The 25,053-nt window shown below is 58.8% G+C and overlaps 1 protein-coding gene across 1 annotated transcript in view; it reads left to right on the top strand.

Annotated features, from left to right (window-relative positions):
* LOC306813838 (Fc receptor-like protein 4) overlaps positions 1–25,053 on the top strand; it is a gene marked incomplete at its 3' end in the record, with an annotated part of 303,919 nt that overhangs the window by 13,181 nt on the left and 265,685 nt on the right. Inside the window, exons 3-4 of the mRNA XM_079329499.1 lie at positions 7,624–7,854; positions 8,183–8,437. Of these exons, the coding sequence (XP_079185625.1) occupies positions 7,624–7,854; positions 8,183–8,437 (486 nt within the window). The remainder of the gene's footprint in view (positions 1–7,623; positions 7,855–8,182; positions 8,438–25,053) is intronic.

Genomic DNA, 25,053 nt, shown 5'->3' with positions numbered 1-25,053 from the left:
CACCACACTGAGATAAGGCCTGAGTTCTGTTCCTTCCCCTTTTTCCCAAGAGCCACCAGCCAGGGGACAGGTGGCCCCAGCAGTGAGTGACAGCCAGTGCTCATGGCCAGGGACACCGGGATGGCCGGGAAGGTGACATTGCTCCTGTGGGGTAAGTGCCCCGGGCACGGAAGTGACGCCCTGGGGATGGGCCCTGGTGAGGCAGAGAGTGGTGGGGAGGGGCACAGGAGGGCTGTGGGGTTTCCTGAGGTCCCCAAGGACAGCAGAGCCGGTGGGGGACAGAGCCAATGGACCTTCAGTGTGACTGGTGTTGAGGCGTGGTCCTGGGGACAGAGACAGAGGGACAGGAATGGGACAGGGATGTGGGGACAGGGACAAGGGAGCTATCACCATGGGGATGTGGCCAGGGGGCTGGTGGGGGTGACTTGTGCCAGCTCGGGGACAGCCTCACACCCCTCCACGGGTACCGCGGTCCCCACGGTGCCACCCCCACCCAGGCCTGTCCCTTCTCCCTTCCAGCCCAGACCCTCGGCCTTGTTGGTGAGTACTCTGGGAATGCCATGTCCCCGCCCTGCTGTCCCCTGGCCCTGGCAGGCTGGTGTCTCCTGTCACTCACAGGTGCCACCCAACTCCTATGGGAGCTCCATGTAAGAGTCAGTCCGAAACTTTCTCTGATCTGCCTCTTGACCATCATCCGAGCCTGTGACCTGAGATTGCATCAGTTGCCCTGACCTGGAGCTCCAGCCTGGCCGAGGAGGATGCTTGTGGGCCAAGGACTGTTTGTAGCTGTGCCTGGTGCTTGTCATGGTGCTGCAGGGTGCTGGTTATCGCACCCTGTCCCTGCACCTGCGTCATGGGGCTACCATCTCCACATACAATAGTCCATAAATCTTCCCACCTTTTGGCCAGAGACCACTCTCTTTGGGAAAGGACTATGAAAAGTGCACCCACTTTGGACCTGTCCTCAGTGTGATAGGACCCTCCTGTCCTACAGAGTGGCTGTTGTTGCTGGTTCCACTGCTGGAGGGAGACACAGTGACACTGCGCTGCCGGGGATGGAAGGAAAAGCCCTTCACTGGGGTGCAATTTTACAAGGACCAGAAGGATCTGGGGCAGTCCCTCTGGGGCACCGAGCTGCTCCTGTTCCCCCTCTGGCTGCACCACAGTGGCCGCTACCACTGCGAGAGTTTAGTGGATTCTGGATCGTCACTGTCAGCACTGGTGAGCATCCCATTGGCTGGAATCCCAATATCCTGACACCCCCAAAGCCACTTCTCATTACACTCAGAGTCACAGTCCCCATCCCCAGCTCCAGGAGGGGACACAAGGCCATCTTGTGCCCGTTGTGCAGCCAGGTGAAGGTGACAGGGGCTGAACCCACCTGCACCGAGCAGCGCAGGGTCACGGGGTCACCTGGGCAAACCTGGAGTGCCGAGGAACTGTGGGTGATGGTAGCATTGGCCACGGGCACTGCAGCGACACAGACAGGGCTGAGGTCATTGGGAGTGGCTGGCACCCAGTGGGGGGCAGGGAATGGGGTGAGGGAGTGTCAGATGCGGGGGATGTGGGAGGCTGTGCATGGTAGCACCTGGAGACAGAGGGAGCCTTTCAGCCAGGACTGTGACTCACGGTGGTGTTCAGCAGTCACCCACTGGGAATGCTGTGGGTGAGGGAATTCAGAGCCAGAGGGTCCTGGCCAACCACAACAGTGACCTGCAGTGGTGGGACTGAGGCCTGGTGTGGGATTAGGACCCTGTAGATCACCTCATCCCCAGCCCGAGGGTCCCACTCACCCAGGACAGTGACATTCAGTGGGACAGTCTCGGCCATGCTGTCCCCAATGGTAGTGGCTGCTGTCATTGTCCCCAGTGTGCCTCAGCTCAAGGCAGGGGCCAGTGCCCAGTGGTGTCCCTGAGCCCTCTCTGGTGCCACGAGAAGGACAGGAGACCTGTCCCTTTGGCACCACATAACTCAGCACCAAGTGGTCCCCCAGTGCCACCTGTGCCCCAGGGGGCTGCACCAACAGGGACACCCCCGAGAGCGGTACCCCTGCAGGGGGACATGGGTGGGATGGGGGATCTGGGAAGGATGAGACATATGGGGAGTGGCAGGAGGGGAGTATGATGGGGTGGGAGGAGACCCCATTGAGGGACAAGTGGGCCCTGAGTGCGGTGGAGTTATGGCAGGCAGAGATGAGGGACAGGGATGAGATAGGACAGAGGGGACCCAGGGAGGGATGTGGGATGGCTCAGAGAGTGGTGGGAGGAACCCACAGAGGGACTGGGGGGGAGCAGAGAGGGGTGGAAGCAAGCTAAGTTGGGAAGGGAGAGCAGAGGATGGAGCTGGGAACTCAGAAGGGGTATGGGATGCCAGGCAAGGATGAGGGGGACCTAGAGAGGGACCAGGACAAATATGGAGGGAAGTGAGACATACATGGGAAGCTTGGGTGACCCAGGGATGGAAGGAAGGAGGGATCTGGGACCCAGGCAGTGGTGGAGGAAAGCTGGGAAGATGGCGGGTTTCCCACCCCCATTCCCACATTCACCATTTCCTGTCACTGTCACTGTCACCAGCGCTGACTTCTCCCAGCACGGTGATGGCCCAGAGCTCACCCAGCCCCCGCAGCGGTAGCGGCCACTGTGGTGCAGCTGCAGGGGAGACAGGGACAGCTCAGTCCCACAGAGGGGCTCCCCCAGATCCTTGTCCCCGTGGTAAAACTGTACTCCACTGACCGTGGCATCCTGCCAACCCTGGTAGCGCAGTGTCACCGTGTTCCCCTCCAGCAGCGCCCATGCCGGCAGCTGCAGCACAAGATGCTGTGTGGGACAGGAAGGACCTGTCACATCTGGGGAGTCTGGGGGATGCCAAAGGCCTTGGGGTCACCAGGGGTCCCCCATTGTAACAGGGGCTCTCAGGACAATGGGATGCTCTGGGATATCCCTGTGTGTAGGGGAACCCTGAAGGAACCCTGAAGGTGCCAGGACACACATCCCTCCTCACCATTTAACACCCTCAAAGAGGGGCTGAGCCCAGTGCAAGGTCTGTCACACGTGTATGTTCTGCTCTCAGTGACAGTGAAGGTATCGAGCCCCTCCTGCCCCCAGCGGTGCCTGTGCTTGTACCAGGTGGTGTCCCTGGCGGTCCCCGAGCCCCGGCAGGTCAGTGTCACCCGGTCCCACAGCACCGCCAGCATCCAGGGGGGGTCCACCAGGACCTGTGTGCTCTGGGCACCTGTGGGTGACAGGGGACACCAGCCTGCCAGGGCCACCACGGGACTGGGGACAGTGGGGCAGGGACATGGCATCCCCCAAGGACTCACCAGCGAGGCCGAGGGTCTGGGCTGGAATGGAGAAGGGACAGGGCTGGGTGGGGGTGGCACAGTAGGGAAAGCAGCACAGGGACACAGAGTGTGGTGTCTGTCCTTAAACTGACCATGTGTGGCACATGGATCTCACAGGGACAGGGACACCAATGTCACCCCACACTTCAGCAAGACATGGGGATACTGTGGACACCCCAGAACTGGGGATGCCATGGCCGCCTTGTGCAGGCACAGGTCACCACCATCAGCTCCAGGGTGCCTCCCTGTCTCCCTGTCCCACCATTCTTGTCTCCAGGTTCCTGTCCCCTATGTCCTGTCCACAGAGCCTCGACCCCAGGCACCACATACACTATCTCTGCTGGCCTTGGGGACCCCAGAGGACCCTACAGCCACCCTTTGCACCCTCCCCACCACTCTCTGCCTCACCAGGGCCCATCCCCAGGGTGTCAGGCCCATGCCCGGGGCACTCACCCCACAGGAGCAGCACCACCTTCCCGGCCATCCTGGTGTCCCCGGCCATGGGCACTGGCTGTCACTCGCTGCTGGGGCCACCTGTCCCCTGGGTGGTGGCTCTTGAGATGAAGGGACAGAAAGAGAGGTCAGGTCTTAGCTCACTGTGTTGGTGGATCTTGGTGGGGGCAGGGTGGCCACAAGCCAGGGACAGGCTGTGGGCAGGCAAGGCTGGGAGGCACAGGACATGGAGTTCCCATGAGTGGGGGGAACAGAGGGTGTGGGGATCCAGCAATTGGTATCCAGAGGAGTGGGCTGAATGTCCTGAAGAGGGGATGTCACCACAGCTGTGAGGACTCAGGGATGGGATTCCCAGCAACACGGGGGCTGCAGGGATTTGGGGTCATGGATGGGGGTCACAGGGATGAGGGTGCCAGTGGAATGGGGAGTACTGGGAGGATCAAGGTTCTGGGGGAAGACGGATTGTAATGGCTGGAACTTGGGGAAGACAGTTCCTTGATAATGAAAGTCCTTGCCCATGGAGACCCTGGGGATAGGCAGTCCTGGGATGGGGGTCCTAGGGAAGCATTGTCATACTGAAATGGGGTCTCTTTATTGGAGTCCCAGTGGAATGGTGGTGCCAAGGATGGGAAGTGGCTGGGTGGGCCCATGGGTCACAGCTCCTTCCCTGGGTGCCACAGTTGTTGTGGTGATCCAGGGCTCAGCACTGTCCCCCAGGGTGTCCATGGTTTGGGGGGTTAGCCATACCCCAAAGACAGATACCAAGGGACTCTGGGTCTGTGCCCTAACCCCCCACAACCCCCCAATCGAAGGGGTTTTTTCCTCTTATCATTTCAATTTCCTTCTTTAATTTCCTAAATTTCACAACTCCCCAGTCAGTGTCTTGATGATCCTGGGGGCACCTGAGTATGCAAGGGGTTGGGGGAACTCCAGGGTGGGGGAAAAGGAGGTACAGGTGTTGCAGGGTGGGTTGGGGAGACTGTGGGGGATGAGGGTGTTGGACTGTGGTCCTCCCAACAACACTTCCACTTTGTCTCTCCTGAAGCAGAAAGAAGAGCTCCTGTTTTGGGGGATGGTGGCTCTGGGAGATTTCAGACTTCCCCAATCTCACTCGACCCCTGCAGGATCTGAGTCAGCAAGAGCAGCCGGGGAATGGAGCCCCAGGCTGCAAGGAGCTCCCAAACTCCTGCTCCTTGAAGCCAGTGGCCATCCAAGTGTGGGCCCAGCCATGGCCCAGCCCCAGTGCCCAGGGATGGGCATTGGCCAGCCCTGTTCTGGCCAGCCTCGCTCTGGCCAGCCCCAGGTGGCAGCCAGGACCTGAGACTCCCCCTGCCCTCTCGGCTTTGATTGTCTCAGATTTTGAGCTGCTGCAAAGTTGAGAATTCTTTCTGTGGCCAAAAAAGGCCTGGCTGTGGTTTGCTCAGCCCTGCAAGAAGCACAAAAGCCAGTGTGAGCCCAAGCAGTGTCTCTGTGAGGGCCTTTGATGGTTTTCAGAGCAGGGCTGGCTGCAAACCCCGCCTCATTGCAGGAGCAGCTGTGAGGGAACCAGTCCGGATATGCTGCAATTGATCATTTGGTGCCTGTCCCCAAGACACTGAGAGAGCTCCAGGACTGCTGCACATACCACAAGGATCTGCTCAACAGCCTGACTAGGATCTTTCTCCCTGAACAAAATCTGCAGCTCTCTGGAGCCTTCCTGAAAGAATGTTTCTCTTCTGGATTTGGACACCAGAAGAGAGGGAAAAAAGTGGAAATATGGAGCAGGGTCTCCACACATGGCCGTTGGGGCACAGGGGTGTCCCACCAGGAGCAGGGAGTGCCTAGGCAGGGGAATTCAGGGCAGGGTGCAGTGCATTTACCAGGGAATCAGAGCCTGAGGGACACACAGGCATTTCCACAGATTGCTGTGGAACCAAATGTACCTGGGTTTTCCCATAATCAGGGCAAGTTCAAAACAGGCATCACTTTAAGTTTGGGTATCCCAGTGTTGCCAGGGCCCCACTGGGACAACAGGAATGCTCTGGGCCCCCCAGGATAGCAGGGTCCACGATGTGCCACGTCTGGGAGAGGAATCCCCAAGGACGTGGCACCCCAGGACAATGAGCACCCTGGGACAAGACTCAGGCATCACCTGCCGAGAGGAGCCCTTTTCCCTCAGGGCAGAACCCCTCTGGATGTGGCCCCAATACAGAATTCATGTCCTGGCCTCAGTATGAATGGCTTCTTGCTTCTGCTGCAGGAAAGAGAAAGCGAAAATCTTGGCGTGGTGGGGGGCGGGGGGGCACAGCCTGAAACCCCTATCCCCCACAGCCCCCCAAGCACTGCCTGCACCCCCAGACCCCCTTTCCCCATCCTGGGATCCCTCAGCTGCTACCTGCTCAGGTGCTCCCTGGGATGGCTGAGCCAGGAAATGGGGAGACGGGAAAATACCCAGGGGTGTGTGGGACAGAGAGCCAGAACCTCCCTGGACAAGCCTGGGGTGCCCCCCTGGCAATGAGCACCCTGTGGGGGCTGTGCTGTGCTCTGAGTCAGCCCAAAATCTGAGACAGCCCATGAAGGAGCTGTGATCCCTGTGCCCATCCAGCCAGAGCCCATCCCTGGGACCCCCATTGCTATGGGAACCCAATCCTGGCATCCTCCATTCCCTTAGCCTCTCCTCCCTGGGAACCCCCACTCAGCTCTGCCAACACCCAGCACCACCATTGCCTTGATTCCATCCCAATGGCTGCTTCTCCCTCCAGTCCCCCCATTCCCGAGGGTACCTGCACCCCCAGACCTGGGACCCACATGCCTTGACACCCATCCTTGGCTCCCTGCAACACCTCAGACTCCAAATTCCAGCAACATCCTGTCCCCACCATGTCCTATCATCACCCTCATGTCCCACAAGGTCCCCACCCTGCCCCCATCCTGTCCCCACCCTGCCCCCACCAAGGGCCACCTACACATGAGGACGAGACGTGACCTCGCTTCCTGTCCCTTCATCCCAAGAGCCGCCAGCCAGGGGACAGGTGGCCCCAGCAGTGAGTGACAGTCAGTGCCCATGGCCGGGGACACTGGGATGGCCGGGAAGGTGGCGCTGCTCCTGTGGGGTGAGTGCCCTGGGAACGGGCCTGACACCCTGGGGATGGGGTCTGGTGAGGCAGAGTGTGGTGGGGAGGGTGCACAGGGTGGATGTGGGGTCCCCTGAGGTCCCCAAGGCCAGCAGAACCAGGGCATGGGCATGGACCCCAGTGCAACGAGAGCTGTGGTGTGGCTGTGGGGACAGGAAAAGGGGTACTTGGATGTGGGGATGGGAACAGGGAGATCGAGATGTGGGGACAAGGATGTGGCCAAAGGAACCTTGGGGCTGGGGCAGCTGTAGGGACAGGGACAGGGAGACAGGAGTGCAGGGACAGACACAATTGCCAGATCTCATGTAGATGGGGCATGGGGACAAGTGCCATGGGAATGGGATCACGGGCACAGAGCCATGGGATGTGGCCATGGGGACAGGTGCTGTAGGGCTGGGGGAGGTGAACTGTGCACTCATGGGGGGTCCACAGCATCCCCATGTCCTGCCTCAGCTCAGGGTCACTGAGGTGTCCTGTCCTCAGAATCTCCATGCAACACCAGTGTACCCATGGGGACAGTTTGGGGACAGACACCACACCAAGTCCCTCAAGTGCTGCTGTCCCTGCTGGGCCACCCCCACCCAGCCCTGTCCCTTCTCCTTTCCAGCCCAGAGCCTCAGCCTCACTGGTGAGTCCTCAAGGGGATGCCATGTCCCTGCCCCACTGTACCCAGCCCCGTGGTGACCCTGGCAGGCTGGTGTCCCCTGTCACCCGCAGGTGCCCAGGGCACCCAGCTCCTGGTGGAGCCTCCCTGGACGCCGGCGGTGCTGTGGGACCGGGTGACACTGACCTGCCAGGGCTCAGATACTGCCGGTGCCACCACCTGGTACAAGAACAAGCAGCGCATGTGGCAGGAGGGACCCGACAGCTTCACTGTCACCGAGAGTGGCACCTACACGTGTGACAGACAAGGCAGTGGTCCCAGCCCAGCCATGCTGGTGTCAAATGGTGAGGGGGGATCTGAAATGCTCAGGGTGGCTCCCTGATAGGTTTGGGTTGGCTCCACTCCGTGGGTGGCCTCACACCCGTCATGTGGTGAGAGCTTGTCCCCTGCACACAGGGACATACCAGTGCATCCCAGTGTACCTGAGTGCACCCCATTGTATCCCAGTGTGGTAAGACCCCCGTGGGGACAGCTGTGCCACAGGACTTCTCCTGCTGGCCCTGAGACCCTCCTGCACAATGGACACTCCATCCAGATGTCCCCGGTACCATGAGCACCCACTCTGGACCTCTCTGGGGCTCCTCAGAGTGACGGGACCCTCCTGTCCCACAGAGCCGCTGGTGCTGCAGGTGCCAGCACAGGTGCTGCTGGAGGGGGACACGGTGACACTGCGCTGCCGGGGCCGACGAGATCAGCCTGTCAGCGGAGTGCGATTTTACAAGGACGAGAAGGAGCTTATGGTGTCCCACCGGGGCACCGAGCTGTCCCTGTCCCCCCTGGAGATTCACAACAGCGGCCGCTACCACTGCGGGGGCTTCATGGCCTCAGTAATGTCACAGTCGGCACCGGTGACAGTGACAGTGCACGGTGAGCACACCCACGGCTGGAATACCAATATCCTGACACCGCCAAAGACACTTCTCAGTGGACTCAGAGTCACTCAGAGTCCTCACTCCCATCTCCTTCCCAGAGCTCAAGCCTGTCCTGGTGCTGGACGGTCCCCCTGAGTTCCTTGAGGGGTCCCCCCTCAATCTCAGCTGCCTCAGCACCCCCAGCACCCGTCGGCCCCCAGCCCCCCTCCTGTACCTCTTCTACCGGGATGGGCAGTTGGTGGGGGGCCCGCAGGGGTCCCCGCATCTCCTGGTGCCCGCCGTGGGAGTCTCCCACTCAGGGAATTACAGTTGCGAGGTGCGCTCCGAGGGAGGGGCCGTGCGGAAGAGCAGCGACCGGCTCGGCATCACAGTGCACAGTGAGTGCGGGGATGGGCACGGGGAGCCCCCACAGCCCTCTGAAATCTCTCATCCCTGCTCAATCATTCTGTGTGCCGCTCTGCCTTCCCAGCTCTCTCCCTGTGTCCCCGCATTGCTTACCCTGTTGTCTTCATCCATTGCTGAGGTCCCTCCATTGTCCACAGGTCCCACCATCCTGTTCTGGTTCCCCATAATCTTCCTTCAACCCTTTCCATGTGTCCCTCCCCAGCCTCTGAACTACCTTCTTCCTCACTGGGATCCCCCCACCCCTCTCTGAACCTTCCCCTACCTGATTCCCTCACTGCTCCCTGGTTTCCCCCACACCTCCCACGTCCCCAGTCCCTCCTGTTTCCCCTTGCAGCGGTCCCGCTCTCGGGGGTGTCCTTGTCGGTGCAGCCCCCCGGGGGACAGGTTGCAGTTGGGGACCGTCTGGTGCTGAGCTGCACGGTGGCCATGGGGACAGGTCCCCTGTCCTTCTTCTGGCACCGGGGGGGCTCGGGGACACTGCTGAACACTGGGCCCCGCCTGGAGCTGCAGCATGTTGGGCACAATGACGGCAGCCAGTACCAGTGCTGGGTCAGCGACGGGGACAATGTGGTCGAGAGCCCCACACTGAATGTCACAGTCCTGGGTGAGCAGGACCCTTGGGCTGGGGGTGACCCTATCCACAGCATCCCAAATTCCACACATTCCTATTCCACTTCATCCCCCCCACATCAGTCCCAGCCCAGCCCAGCTCACAGCCTCCACCACTGGGTGTCACAGACCAGGGCAACTGGGGCCGTCTGGCTCCAGGTGTCCCCACCCAAGACATCCAAGCTGTGCATTGCTAACCCATCTGTCACATCCCACACTCCACATCAGGTCACATTCACCCGACTGAGTGTGACCCTCCCAGTGCACTGAGACCCTTGGCATTGGGTTAGACGCCCCTGCTGATGTCCCTCATGGCACACATCACATCCCACCCACCCCATTCCATGCCCCCCACCAGGTGATGGCCATCCCCATCCTTGGACACAGCATCCCTCATCCCACCCTCACCTCACCCTCATCCCATCCTCATCCCCCACCCCTCAACCATCACATGCCATCATACCACACCACATGCAACCCCCTGCACCATGGGGTCACTCCTGGGTGAAGGAGCCCCTCTGTCTCCAGGAGTAACCAAGCAGACTACCTCATTCCCCACCATAGCGTGCCAGCCCCTCCTCCTGGCCTCAGCCCTTTCTCTGTCCCCACAGTGCCTGGGACACCACAGGGACACTGGAACAGAGGTGAGATCACATGGCGTCACTGGGATTGAAGGACCTCTGCAGTGACAGGTGACCCTGATGTGTCCCTTCTGTCCCCAGCAGTGGCTGCATGCCTTGGCGGGTGCCTCCTCTTTCTGGTTTTGCTCGTGGGTGGAGCTGTGGGCTGGCACCGGAGAATTAACATGAGTGAGTGACAATGGGGACAATGGGGGCCCTAGAAGAGCAATGGGACCACCTAAATGTGGAGGCAATGGGGTGGCATCCACAGTCTCTGACGTGGCCTGTGCTAAGCACTGAGGACCTTTGCTCAGGGACCTGAGGGATTTAGGGTGGTGTTGGCCTTGCAAGCATTTTGGGAAATCTTTCAGTGATCCTGGAGGAATTTGGAGGGTCCCCTCCCTGCCTGGCTTCAGCTTCTGGAGGCTGAGGAAGTCCAGAGTACTGGAGTGGTTCAGGGGTTCCGGAGGCACCAAGGAAGCTCATGGTTGCTGGGGGATATTGAGGGTGCAGTGAGGCCTGAGGATTTCTGAGAGGTTTCATATCCCTGAGGACCCCACAGTTACCCCTCCCCTCTTTCCTTTGCAGCTGACAGGAAGCAGCAAGGAAGGTGAGTGGGCGGCTCAAACCACACTCTCTCCTTTGACCCCAACCCCCAAGACCTCCCATTCCCTCCCACACATCCCCTTTATTCCCTCAGGGTCCCCCCAGAGCCCCTGGCCCCCCCAGAGGAGGGGGAGGTCCTGTACACCCACGTCGTGAGCACCAAGCAGATGGGGGGTGAGTCTGGGCTGGGACACACACACAGGGACATGTCACCCATGAGTGTCCCCCTACCCAGATGCCACAGCCAGTGTCTCTTGCAGTGTCCCCCCGTGCCACCACACTCCAGGATCCCCAGGTGACCTACGCAGAGCTGCCAGCAACCCATCAGCGACAGAAGAAAACTGGGGACATCTATGGGAATGTGCTGTGACACTTGGGGCACGGATGGGACTGGGGGAACTGGTTGCATTGGGAGCACTGGGGGTATTGGGGGAACCCCATCATGTGGTAGCCACACATGTGTCCCCCACTGCTCCCATTGGAGCCCAACATTCACGAGTAGGAGAGTACAAGTGGGGGGTCATGGGTGAAGCAGCACAGGGACACTAAAGCTCCCCATGCCCCCAGAAACATTAAGGGCTTCCCCACCCCCATTCGACTTGCATGTATGGCTCCCCATTCTACATCCAAGTGCTCCCAGAACCCTCATACATCTCCCTATTCCCTCCCCACTGCACTCCCAGTACCCCTATGGGCTCCCTATTTCCCCTCCCAGTGCCTCTCCATTGCTCCCAGTACATCCAGGTGGTTCCCATTCTCTCTCCCAGTACCCTTGTACTCCCAGTGCCTCTGCAATGCCCCTCTCAGCACTCCCAGTAGACCCACGACTCCTCATCTCTCCTCCCAGTGCCCGGGGAACACAGCATTTGTTGCCCTCTTATTGGCACCAAAATGCAGCTTTTTGCTTCAACTGGCAGAGATGGTGTTTCTTTCTTCAGCTCTGTCAGGTCTTATGAATGGGATTCTGGAATTTTGGGCTGCCACTGAAACCAGTGCTCTGGATTCCCTTCTCCCCTGTCTCAAATCCCCCCTGTGCCATATTCCCCACATGATGATGTCACAGAGGCCCTGGGGGTGTTCCAGAGACTCCCCCTTTTCCAGGGCAGTGGGCCTCAGGCCATGGCACATGGTGGGGTGTCAGGGACAGGAGAAGTGAGATGTCTTGAGACATTTTGGAACACCTGTGTGTGGCGGGGCTGGGTCACACCTTGTTTTTGGTGACACAGGGCCCCGTGTTTCAGTCAGTCTGTCAGCGATGGCACACTGGGGACAGTGGGACGCTCTGCCAAACTCAGCTCCTGAGTGGCTGAGTGACAGGAGTCCCACCTTTGGAGAGGGACCTATGGTTGCCAAAAAGCTTAAAAGGCAGAGCTTGAGGTGGTCAAGTTTCTTCTCTTCAAGTGTCTGCCCCATTCATGGTGAAACCCAGGAGTTGGAAACTGCCTTGTTTTAAAAGAGAAACGTCTGCCAAAGAAACCAGGAATCTTCCCGGAATGGAAAGAGCACCAATCCCTCCAACCTCTTATAACTGTTAAAATTATGGGGCTTCCAGACAAAAATGAAAGAAAAAGAATAACACTTCATTACTAGGACATTTATAGAACCGAACAGAACAAATAGCAAGACAAGAACAGAAATTTCCAACATGCTCAGTGCTGTTTGTTCATCTTTGGGCAAGTTATGGCCACAGCCAGCAGGGGACGCTGCAGGAAGCACTCCCGGCCAGCATGGGGCACCCCGGTGCCATCTCTAACCCCTCAGGGGCCATGGCGGCCTCGGGCAGGAGGGACGAGCCCAAATTGCTCCTTTGGCAAACTCACGCTTTGCACCAATCGGTGCCGGCACCAGCACCGGCAGCGCCCGGGCAGAAGAGATGAAGGCAGCAGCTTGGATCCTGGTGCCTGATGGCAGCGGAGCAGTGTCCCGGCCCAGGCACACACCCTGCGCAACACCCGCCACCGCTCTCCCTGATGGCAACGCAAGGAAGGCAGCACCCAACCCCAGGCAGGTCTCAGGCCCACAGCAGCAGCTCTCGTGTCTCTCCACCACAATTCCTGAAAACCCTCAGTCTCTCACTGCCCTTTCCTCCTTCAGCCCTGGCACAGCAGCTCTGGGAATGTTGAATTCCCCTGGCATGTTGAGGAAAGCAGGTGCTCCTTGCTGACACTGCCAGGGCTCCTGAGGGGCTCCAGAGCACGTTTGGAGCTGCTGCTCTTCTTGGGCCACTGCTGGACCTGACACAGCAGCTACAGGAGGCAGAGGAGGGAGAAGGAAGGGGGAGAGGAAGAGGAGCGAGAGCAGAGCAAGAGCCTCAAAGGCTCTATAGCTGCAGCTGGAGCACAGCAACAGCCCAGGCTGGGAGCAGTGCCTTGGGAGGACAAAATGGGGCGAAATTGTAACTGGTTGGGCCAATGCACCTGTTCTACTCTTGGTGCTGCAGACCTTAATGAGCTCTTGCAATCAGGGCAGGGGTTCCTGAAGTTCAGCTGTGCTGCTAGACCATCCCTGTGCACAAACACACAGCTCTGCTGCATGTGCCAAAGCTTTTGTGCTGCTGTGGCAACACTGGGTATATTTTCGGTCTCAGTTGCCTCCAGCTCTGCCCTCAAGAATTTTTTTTGTTGGCCAAGAATTTTTTGTGGAGCTTTTCACCCTGGCCACTGTGCACAGTGATGGGCATTGGCCAGCCCTGCTCTGGCCAGCCCCAGGTGGCAGCCAGGACCTGAGGCTCCCCCCGCCCCCTTGGCTTTGATTCTCACAGCTTTCAAGGTGCTGCAAAGGTGAGAATTTTTTCTGTGGCCAAAAAAGGCCTGGCTGTGGTTTGCTCAGCCCTGCAAGAAGTACAAAAGCCAGGGTGAGCCCAAGCAGTGGCTCTGTGAGGGCCTTTGATGGTTTTCAGAGCAGGGCTTGCTGGAAACCCCCCTGCAGGGGCAGCTGTGAGGGAACCAGTTTGGAAATGCAGCAATTGATCATTTGGTGCCTGTTCCCAAGGGACTGAGAGAGCCCCAGAACTGCTGCAAAGACAACAACAAGGATCTGCTCAACAACCTGACCAGGATCCTCCTCTGCCCTGATCTGTGCAGGCAGAGCTGAACAAACAGAAACCATTTCTTCTGGTTTAAACCAAAATCTGCATTTTGTGTCAAATAAGAGGGATGAGAATTCTGTGTTTTGTGACATTGGGGGAGGGAATTAGGAGCCCCTGGTAGTACTGGGAGCACTGGGAGTACAGGAAGAGGGAGCTCTGGGAAGCTCCACATGTGGCCTCCCATTCATGGCCCCCTCCTGAGCAGGATGGGCACTTACTGGATCTGGGGTGGCTGGGGGGACACACGGGGGTTGCCCTTGGGCAGGGACCTCCAGTGCCCACAGCGTCTCAGCACGTCACTGCAGATGTCACTGGGGTCCTGTTGTCACCCGTGGGGCCCTGGCAGCTCCACATGGGTCACCTGGGGGAGAAACCTTGTGAGAGACACCTGGTGGGAGTGCCTGGCGGGGGGGGGGGTGACATCCGTGGGTGACGTGAGCCTCTCCCCCCTACACTCACCCCCTGCCAACTCAGTGCCCATAACGTGGGGGTCCAGCACTTCCCCCTCCTCCTGGGGAGTCCTGTGGTGATAAGGGAGGGTCTGGGTGGTGTCTGAAGAGGGGAAAAGGGGACTTCCTGCTGGAGCCCCCCACTCACTTGTCCTGGGGCTCCATGGTGGCTGCATGGAGAAGGGAGAGGGTGACTGTGGGGACCCCAAGAGCCCTGACCCTTCCTGGGAACTGGGTGGCTCCAATCCCCCATGGGATACCCAAATCCCCACTCAAGTCCCAATTCCCACCACACCCCTGATTCCCCCTGGAGACTCCAAGAACCCCTAAACCCCCCAGAACTTCTGCACCACCACAGTGGCCCCAAAGACTCTGGTGTCCAAATTCTCTGAGTCCCAGTACTGCAAGTTCGGCAAGGAGGGGCACCACCCCAAACTCCCCCAGGATCCCAAAAAAATCCCTGAACATCCGTGCATGGCCTCCAAGAGCTCCCCAAACCCTCCAAGAGCTCCCAGTGTCACCACAATGTTCCTCTAATTGCACCCAGGGATGCCCTGAAGGTCAACCACCTGGAGTGCCAGGGGACTGGGGGTGATGGTGGCATTGGCCACGGGCACTGCGGGGACACAGACATGGCTGAGGCTGGGGGCAGGGAATGGGACCCATTGTGGGGGGATGTGGGAGTCTGCATGGTGGCACCTGGAGACAGAGGAGCTCCTTCACCCAGGACAGTGACCCCATGGGGCTGGGGGTCATTATGTGCTGTGGGATGAGGCCATGTGATGGATGAGGGGTGGGGTATGAGAATGGGATGAGGGTGAGGTGAGGGTGGGATGAGGGATGCTGTATCCAAGGATGGGGATGGCCGTCACCTGGTGGGGGGTGTAGAATGGCGTGGGTGGGATGTGATGGGTGCCATGAGGCACATCAATGGTGGCATCAGCCCATTGCTAAGGGTCTCAGTGCCCTGGGAGTTTCATGTGCAGTAGGGTGAATGTGATCTCATATGCACTGGTGGTATGTGGCACCTGGGTCAGGGACACATGGCTTGGATGTCCTGGGTGGGGATACCTGGAGCCACACAGTCCATGTTCCCCTGGTCTGTGACACCCAGTGGTGGTGCTGTGAGCTGGACTGGGATGGGAATGGTGTGGGGGGGCATGTGGTGGAATGGAAACATGGATTTGGGGATGCTGTGAGTGGGGTTATCCTCAGCCCGAGGGTCCTGATCACCAAGACAGTGACGTTCAATGTGGGGCTTTCAGCTACTCTGTCACCGTTGCTCACCTGGCATTGATAGTGGCCTCTGTCATTGCCCCCAACATGCCGCAGCTGCAGGTAGGGGCGGGTGAACAGTGACACTGCCAAGCCCTCCTGGTGCCAGGAGAAGGACTGTACCATTTGTGCCCCGGGGGCTGCACTGACAGGGACACCCCCAAAGGTGGGACCCCTGCAGGGGGACATAGAAGGGATTGGGGACATGGGAGGAGAGGGGGGACACCAGGGAGTTGTGAGGGACTCAGGGAGGGGGAGGATCAGAGAGGGGTGAGGGGATACCAGTGGGGAAGAAGGGGACGTAGAGATGGAGGGAAAGCTTGGAAAGGGGTGGAAGGGACCGAGGGAAGGATGGAAGTTTCAAGGAGTGGACACATGGAGAGTTTTGAATGGATCCACAGGGAAGATTTTGGGCACCCAGACAGAGATAGTGGCATCTGTGTACAACGGAGAGACCTTAGAGAGGGAGAGACACACCCAGAGAGAGGTGAGAGGACCTGGTGAGGGTTGCAGGCACCAGTGAAGGTGACGGGAGGACCCAGGGAGAGAGCTGGGAAGGCAGGGGGACATGCAGAGGGTAGAGCAGGGATGGGAGACCTGTGAGGGCTGTGGGGGCTCCCTGTGCCCATCCCCACACTCACTGCGCACCGTGACGCCGAGCCAGGTGCTGCTCTTCCACACGGCCCCCCCCTCAGAGCGCACCTCGCAGCTGTAATTCCCCGAGTGGGAGACCCCCACGGCGGACACCAGGAGCTGCGGGGACCCCTGCAGGCCCCCCACCAACTGCCCATCCTGGTAGAAGCGGTACAGGAGGGGGGCTGGGGGCCGCAGGGGGATGGGGGTGCTGAGGCAGCTGAGATAGAGGGGGGAACCCTCAGGGAGCTAAGGGGGAACCGTCCAGCACCAGGACAGGCTTGAGCTCTGGGAAGGAGATAAGTGGGGGATGTGTGACCCCAAGTCCCTGGGGAGGGGCTGTTGGGGTGTTTGAGTGGTGGCTGTGGGGTGCTCACCCCGCACTGTCACTTTAACCTGTGCAGACTCCTTCCACCCGCCATGTTCCAAGCACACCTTGCAGTGGGAGTGGCCGCTGTCGTGCAGCCTCAGAGGGGACAGGGACAGCTCAGTCCCATTGTGGAGAGTCGCAAATTCTTTCTAGTCACGGTAGAAGGACACTGAGTTGAACAGCAAGTCCCCTTAGCTTCGGCAGCGCAGTATCACCGTGTCCCCCTCCAGCAGGACCCATGTTGGCACCTGTGGCACCAGCCAGTCTGGGGGACAGGGGGCACCTGCCACAGTCCATGTCACCAGGACCACCCACTGGGTCACACCAGGGGTCTCCAGTGCCAGCGTGGGAGTCCTTCACGCTGGGATGGTCTGGGATGTCCCCAGAGAAGGGGAAAGGTTCAGTCACACCAGGGGGTGACTCATGGAGCTGTGACAACTCTGAGTCCTCGGGGTCCCTACAGGTGCCAAAGTGGGGACACCCGAAACCTCCTCACCATTTGAAACTAAAATAGGGGGACTGGGCCCACAGCTGGGTCTCAGAGATGTGTAGGTGCCACTCGCGGTGACAGTGAAGCTGTCGCGTCCCTCCTACCCAAGCAGCGCCTGTCCTTGTACCAGGTGATGGCACTGGCGGTTCCCGAGCCCGACAATGACACCCAATCCCACAGCACAGCCAGCGTCCAGGGGGAATCCACCAGGACCTGGGTGCTCTGGGCACCTGCGGGTGACAGGGGACACCAGCCTGCCAGGGCCACCACGGGGCTGGGACAGCATGGCAGGGACATGGCATTCCCCGAGGACTCACCAATGAGGCTGATGGTCTGGGCTGGAAGGGAGAAGGGACAGGGCTGGGTGGGGGTGACCCTGTAGGGACAGCAGCACCTGGGGGATCTGTTGTGGTGTCTGTCCCCAAACTGTCCCCATGGTAACACAGCTGCAGCACAGAGGTTTTGAGGACAGGGACACCTTGATCACGTTGGGCTGTACAAGGACATGGGGACACTGTGGATAATATAGGCATACACAAGTTGCCTCCCCCAGCCTTACAGCACCTGTCCCAATGACCACATCCCCATGGCTTGGTGCCTGTGATCCCATTCCCATGGCGCCTGTCCCCATGCCCCATCTGAATTGGACGTGGCCCTTGTCCCTGTCCCTGCATCCCTGTCTCCCTGTCACTGTCCTCACAGCTGCCCCAGACCCAAGGTTCCTTTTGCCACATCGTTGTCTCCACCTCTGGATCCCCCTGTTACTACCCCCATATCCCAGTTCCCCTGCTCCTGTCCCCACGGCCACTCCACGACTCTGCTCAAACTGGAGTGATGCCCATGCCCTGTCTCTGCTGGCTTTGGGGACCTCAGGGGCCCCACATGCTCCCTGTGCACCCTCCCCATCACTCTCTGCCTCACCAGGGCCCATCCCCAGGGCACCAGGCCCGTGCCTGTGGCACTCACACCACAGGAGCAGTGCCACCTTCCCAGCCATCCCGGTGTCCCTGGCCATGGGCACAGGCTCTCACTCGCTGCTGGGGCCACCTGTCCCCTGGCTGGTGGCTCTTGGAATGAAGGGACAGGAAGCGAGGTCACATCTCGTCCACATTTTTAGGTGGGTCTTGGTGGGGGCAGGGTGGGGACAGGATGGGGGCAGGGCAGGAAACTTGTAGGACATGGGGGTGATGGAGGGACATGGTAGGGACAGGATATTGCCGGAATTTGGAGGCTGAGGGGTTGCAGGCAGCCAAGGATGTGTGTCCAGGGAATATGAGTCCCAGGTTTGGGGGTGCAGGGGGAAAAAAGGGACACTTGGGAATCAGGGTTCTGGAGGAAGAAGTAACCCATTGGGATGGGATCAAGGCAATGGTGGTGCAGGGCAATGAGAGGGCTGGGGTGGGGGTCCCCAGAGAGAAGAGACCAAGGGAATGGGGGTGCCAGGGATGGGCAGTGGCTGGCTGAGCACAGGGGTCACAGCTCCTGCATGGGGTGTCTCAGATTTTGGGCTGACTCAGAGCCCAGCACAGCCCCCACAGGGTGCTCATGGCCAGGGGGGCACCCCAGGCTTGTCCTGGGAGGTTCTGGCTCTCTGCCCCACACACCCCTGGGCGTTTTTCTATCACCCATTTCCTGGTTCACACATCCCAGAAAACACCTGAGCAGGTAACAGGTGGGGGATCCCAGGAAAGGGAAAAGGGGACTAAGGGGCGCAGGCAGTGGTTGGGGGGCCGTGGTGGATGGGGCTCTCTGGCTGTGCCCTCCCAAGATTTTTTCTTTCTCTTTCCTGCTGCAGAAGGAAGAGGCTGTTTGTGCTGAGGCCAGGACATGGATTCTGTTGTGGGGGACACATGCAGAGTGATCCTGCCCTGAGGAAAAAGGGCTTCTCTGGGCTGGTGACTCCTGGGTTTATCCTGGGGTCTTGTTACCAAGGGCTCCCTGTTATGGGGATGCCACGTTCATGGGTATTCTTGTCCCAGAGGTGGCAAATCCTGGTCACATCTGTCCTGGGGGCCCTGAGCATTCCTGCTGTCCCCAGTGGGGTTCTGAGACCTCTGGGGTGCCCAAACTTAAGGGGACAAATATGATGAACTTACCCTGATGATGACAAAACTCAGGTACACTCGGTTCCACAGCAATCTGTGGAAATGCCCATGTGTCCCTCAGGCTCTGATTCCCTGGTAAATGCACTGCACCCTGCCCTGAATTCCCCTGCCTGGGCACTCCCTGCTCCTGCTGGGACACCCCTGTGCCCCAGAGCCACGTGTGGAGCCCCTGCTCCATATTTCCACACTTTTTTCTCTCTGCTGGTGTCCACATCCAGAACCCAAACATTCTTTCTGAGAGGTTCCAGAGGGCTGCAGGTTTTGTTGAAGGAGGAGGGTATTGGTCAGGTTGTTGAGCAGATCCTTGTGGGATTTGCAGCAGTTCTGGGGCTCTCTCAGTGCCTTGGGGACAGACACCAAATGATCAATTACTGTATTTCCGGACTGGTTCCCTCACAGCTGCCCCTGCAGGGGGTGTTTGCAGCCAGCCCTGCTCTGAAAACCACCAAAGGACCTTACAGAGCCACTGCTTGTGCTTCTTGCAAGGCTGAGCAAACCACAGCCAGGCCTTTTTTGGCCACAGAAAGAATTCTTACCTTTGCAGCAGCTCAAAAGCTGCAAAAATCAAAGCCAAGGGGGTGGGGGGAGCCTCAGGTCCTGGCTGCCACCTGGGGCTGGCCAGATCAGGGCTGGCCAATGCCCATTCCTGTGCAGTGGCCATGGTGACAAGCTCCACAAAACCATCCCGGCAGCCAAAACAACTCTTGGTGGGCAGAGCTGCGGGCACCTGAGCCCCAAAGTGTGTCTGCCACCGTAGTGCAAAATCACCACGAGAGGCAGCAGAGCCATGAGTTTGTGCACAGGGATGGTTCAGCAGCACAGGTGATCTTCAGGAACCCTGACTTTAATTACACCAGCTCATTAAGGGTCTGCTGCTCCCTCTTCTCCTCCTCCTGTGGCTGCTCTGTCGGGGCCAGCAGTCGCCCAGGAAGAGCGGCAGTTCCAAACGTGCCCTGGAGCCCCTGGGCAGCCCTGCCAGTGTCAGCAAGGAGCACCTGCTTTCCTCAACATGCCAGGGGAATTCAACATTCCCAGAGCTGCTGTGCCAGGGCTGAAGGAGGAAAAGACAGTGAGAGACTGAGGGTTTTCAGGAATCCTGGTGGAAAGGCACGAGAGCTGCTGCTGTGGGCCTGAGACCTGCCTGGGGTTGGGTGCTGCCTTCCTTGCGTTCCCATCAGGGAGAGCAGTGGCGAGTGTTGCGCAGGGTGTGTGCCTGGGCCGGGACACTGCTCCGCTGCCACCGGGCACCAGGATCCAAGCTGCTGCCTCCATCTCTTCTGCCCGGGCGCTGCCGGTGCTGGTGCCGGCACTGACTGGGACAAAGCGTGAGTTTTCCAAAGGAGTGATTTGGGCTCATCCCTCCCGCCCGAGGCCGCCATGGCCCCTGAGGGGTTGGAGCTGGCACCGGGGTGCTTCCTGCTGGGCGGGAGTGCTCCCTGCAGTGCCCCCTGCTGGCCGGGAGTGCTTCCTGCAGCGCCCCCAGATGGCTGTGGCCATAACTGCACCGAAAATGAACAAACAGCCCTGAGCAAGTTGGAAATTTCTGTTCTTGTCTTGCTGTTTCTTCTCTTCGGTTCTCTAAATCTCTAAGTACTGAACTATTATTCCCTTTTCTTGCATTTTTGTGTTGTAGCCTTATAATTTTCACAACTGTAATTATTTGGTGGGACAGTTCCTCTTTTCATTCCAGGAAGGTTCCTCTTTTCCTTGCAGGTGTTTCTCTTTTAAGCAAGACAGTTTCCAGCTCCTGGGTTCCTGCTTGGATGGGGCAGACACTCCAAGACAAGACAGGATCAGAGACTTGGCCACCTCAAGCTCTGCCTTTTAAGTCTTTGGGCCACCAAGAGCCCTGTCTCAAGGTAGGATTCCTGGTCACTCGGCCACTTAGGAGCTGGGTTTGGCACAGTGTCCCACTGTCCTCAGTGTGCCATGGCTGACAGACTGACTGACACACAGGGCCCTGTGTCACCAAAAGCAAGGTGTGACCCAGTTCTGCCACACAGAGGTGTTCCAAAGTATCTCAAGATATCAAATTGTTCCTGTCCCTGACACCCCACTCTGTGCCATGGCCTGATTCCCACTGCCCTGAAAAAGGTAGAGGCTGTGGAACACCCCCAGGGCCTTTGTGACATCATTGTGTGGGGAACACAGCACAGCAGGAGTTTGAGAAAGGGCAGAAGGGAATCTAGAGCACTAGTTTATAGTTGCAGTCCAAAATTGGAGAATCCCATTCCTAAAGCCCAACAGAGATGAACAAAGAAACACCATCTCTGCCAGTTGAACAAAAACTGCATTTTGGTGCCAATAAGAGAGCAATGAGCCCAGGCACTGGGAGGAGAGACGAGGAGTTGTGGGTGTACTGGGAGAGTTAAGAGGGGCATTGCAGAGACACTGGGAGAAGTGGGAGAGAGAATGGGAACCACCTGGACGTACTACGAGCAATGAAGGGTCACTGGGAGGGAAAATAGGAAGCTCTTGGGGTACTGGGAGCTCAGTTAGGAGGGATTGGGGAACTGTCTGAGGGTTCTGGGAGCACTTGAATATGGAAGCTGCTGGTGGTAGTGGGAGTGGGGAGGTGAAGCCCTTGGGGGTTCAGGGAATATGAGGAGCTCTGGGTGTCTGGTGCAGCTTCACATATGACTGCCATTTTGTCCACCTACCTGTGAATGTTGGGCACCCACGAGAGCAGTGAGGGGACACACAAGCTTGGTGCCCATGGTTGGGGTCTCACAGTGCCCCCAGAGCCCTCAGTGCCCCCAGAGCCCTCAGTTCCCCCAGAGTCCTCAGTGCCCCAGTGCCCAGCCATGCCTCGAGTGTCACAGCACATTCCCATAGAAGTCCCCACATTCCCGTAGTCACCCATGAGTTGCTGGCAGCTCTGCGTAGGTCACCTGGGGATCCTGGCGTGTGGTGGCATGGGGGGACACTGCGAGAGACACTGGTTGTGGCATCTGCCCAGGGGGACACTCATGGGTAACGTGTCCCTCTGCGTGTGTCCCAGCCCAGACTCACCCCCCATCTGCTTGGTGCTCACGACGTGAGTGTACAGCACCTCCCCCTCCTCTGGGGGGGGCCAGGAGCCATGGGGGGGGGGGTGCTTTGAGGGAATAAAGGGGATGTGTGGGAGGGAATGGGAGGTCTTGAGGGTTGGGGTCAAAGGCCAGAGTGTGGTTTGAGCCCCCACTCACCTTCCCTGCTCCTTTCTGTCAGCTGCAAAGGAAAGAAGGGGTAACTGTGGGGTCCCCAGCGCCCTGACCCCTCTCAGGAATCCTCAAATCTCACTACACCCTCAGTTTCCTCCAGGACCCCTGAGCATCCCTGGGGTCTCTCTGAACCCCTGAACGCACCAGTGCTTTGGACCCCCTGACCCACCAGAAGCTCAAGCCTGAAATGGAGGGGGACCCTCCAAATTCCTCCCAGAGAGGTGGAAGAACCCCCAAAAGTGCCTACAAGGACCTCTAATAATACCCCTAATCATTCAGGACCCTGAGCAAAAGTCCTGAGAGTTCAGCATAGCCCAAGTAAGAGACTGTGGGTGCTGCCCCATCACCCCCACATTTTGGTGGCCCCCCAGCTCTTCCTATACCTCATTGCTTCATTGTCATCCACCCATGTTGTTCCACCGGTGCCAGCCCAAATCTCCACCCACGAACAGGAGCAGGAAGAGGAGGGACCCGCCAAGGCCTGTAGCCACTGCTGGGGACAGAAGGGACACATCAGGGTCACCTGTCAATACAGGGCTCCTGCAATCCCAATGGCCCCATGTGACCCCACCTGTGTTCCAGTGGTGTCCAGTGGTTCCCTGTGGTGCCACCTCCAGGGCCAGCTCTGGGCTGAGTGCCCGGAACACGCGGTGCCCATCCTGTCCCAGCTGGTTGGTGGCCACACACTGGTAGGTGCCCAAATGTCCCCTATCGATGGCCCCAAGCTCCAGGAGGGGACCCCGGGCCACCTCGTGCCCGTTGTGCAGCCAGGTGAATGTGACAGGGGCTGAGCCCACCTGCACTGAGCAGCGCAGGGTCATGGGGTCACCTGGGCACACCCGGAATGTCGGGGCGACCGGGCGTGATGGTGGCATTGGCCACGGGCACTGCGGGGACACAGACTGGGCTGGCACCAGGTGAGGTGGGGATGGGAATGGTGTAGGTGGTGTCACCTCAGTCTGGTGGCCCCACTCACCCAGGACAGTGACGTTCAGGGGGACACTCTCAGCCACGTCTCTGACCCAACACTGGTAGTGGCCACTGTCATTGTCCCCAACATGCCGCAGCTCCAGGTCGGGTCCTGTGCTTAGAGGTGACCCCAAGCCCCCCCATTGCCAGGAGAAGGACAGGGGACCTGTCCCCATGGCCACCATGCAACTCAGCACCAGGCGATCCCAAACTTCCATCCATCCCCCGGGGTCTGCACAGATGTGGACACCCCTGAGGGCGGGACCCCTGCAGGGGGACACAGGAGGGGTTTGGGACATGGAAGGAGTGGGGGACAGCAGGGAGGAGTGAGGGACTCAGGGAGGGGGAGGATGAGAGAGGAGGTGGGGGGATATCAGTGAGGTAGAAAGGGAAGGAAGAAACCTCAGGGAATGATGGGACATTCAGAGAGGGGACACAAAAGAGAGGGTTGAAGGGAAGATTTTGGGGACCCAGACAGGGATGGCCGAGCCATGGACAATGGAGGAACATCAGAGAGAGAGAGGGACACCCAGGAAGAACTGAGGGGACGTGGTGGGGGATGCAGGAACAAGCGAGGTAGATGCAGGGAACCAGAGAGAGAGCTGGGAAGGCAGGGCAGCACACAAAGGCATGAATAGGGATGGGAGATCTGGGGGGGCTGTGAGGTGGCTGTGGTGAGGTGGCTGTGAGGGCTGTGGGGGCTCCCCGTGCCCATCCCCACACTCACTGTGCATTGTGACGCCGAGCTGGGTGCTGCTCTTCAGCACAGCTCCCCCTTTGGAGCGCACCTTGCAGCTGTAATTCCCCGAGTGGGAGACCTTCGCAGCAGGCATCAGGAGCTGCGGGGACCCCTGCGGGCCCCTGTCCAAGTTTAGGACAAATTTGGGGGAAAAGAGCTCCAAAGCCCCCCCCCCCCCCTTTTTCTTTTTCACAATTCCTTCCTTCACCGAGATCAGGAAGAATTGTTCTTCAGGGGAAAATGGAAAAAACTTTTTTTTATTAACAAAAATACAAAAGAAACACTCCCCAGCCCAAACCCAGATGAGACGAACCCGGCCGGTCCGCGCCAGGGAGGGCGGCAGAGCCTCCCGAGCCGACCTCCAGCAGCGGCCCCCGAAGTCCAGATCCTCATCCTCTGGAGTCGGTGCAAATCCCTGGAGCGGGGAGAAGGGAGAGAGGGGGAGGGGCAGCTGGGAGCAGGCCAAAGCAAGGCCAAGACAAGCAAAAGCAAACCCAAGACAAGCAAAAGCAAACTCAAGACAAGCCAAAACAGGGGCACAGGCAAAACAGCTGGGGGGGAAAAGAGGAAAACTAGCCAAAGCAGCTGGGGGGGGGGGGGGATGCAGCTGAGTGGATGGCAGAAGAGAGCAAGACAGCCCAAGACCGAAGCGCAGCAACAGCCAGACGGAAAACACCGGCCTAGATAAAACAGCCCGAGGGAGGGGCCGGCAGTTGCATGGGGGAAGCAAGGAGAGGAGCCAGTCTAAACATCAACCCATAACATTCCATCCCTTATCCCATATCGTGATCATTGACACACGATTGGGATACACACTCACTAAACACAATATGAAAACTTTCTCTGACTTGATCAGACCTTCAACATATACACATTTCCTTCTATTCATAAAATCTGGCATACAATGGTGGCAACACTCAACAATAACATTTGTGTATAATTCATCCTATAGTCAGATCTCCCTGAGGTACACAGCGAGTTGTTCCATCTTCCTGCATTATCCACCAAGTACATTCTGGTCCTTGAGCAAAGGCAATCCCACGAATGGGT

Source organism: Erithacus rubecula (assembly GCF_903797595.1).
Source record: "Erithacus rubecula genome assembly, chromosome: 33".
Classification (NCBI taxonomy): Eukaryota; Metazoa; Chordata; class Aves; order Passeriformes; family Muscicapidae; genus Erithacus; species Erithacus rubecula.
This window is presented reverse-complemented; position numbering and strand designations above follow the sequence as displayed.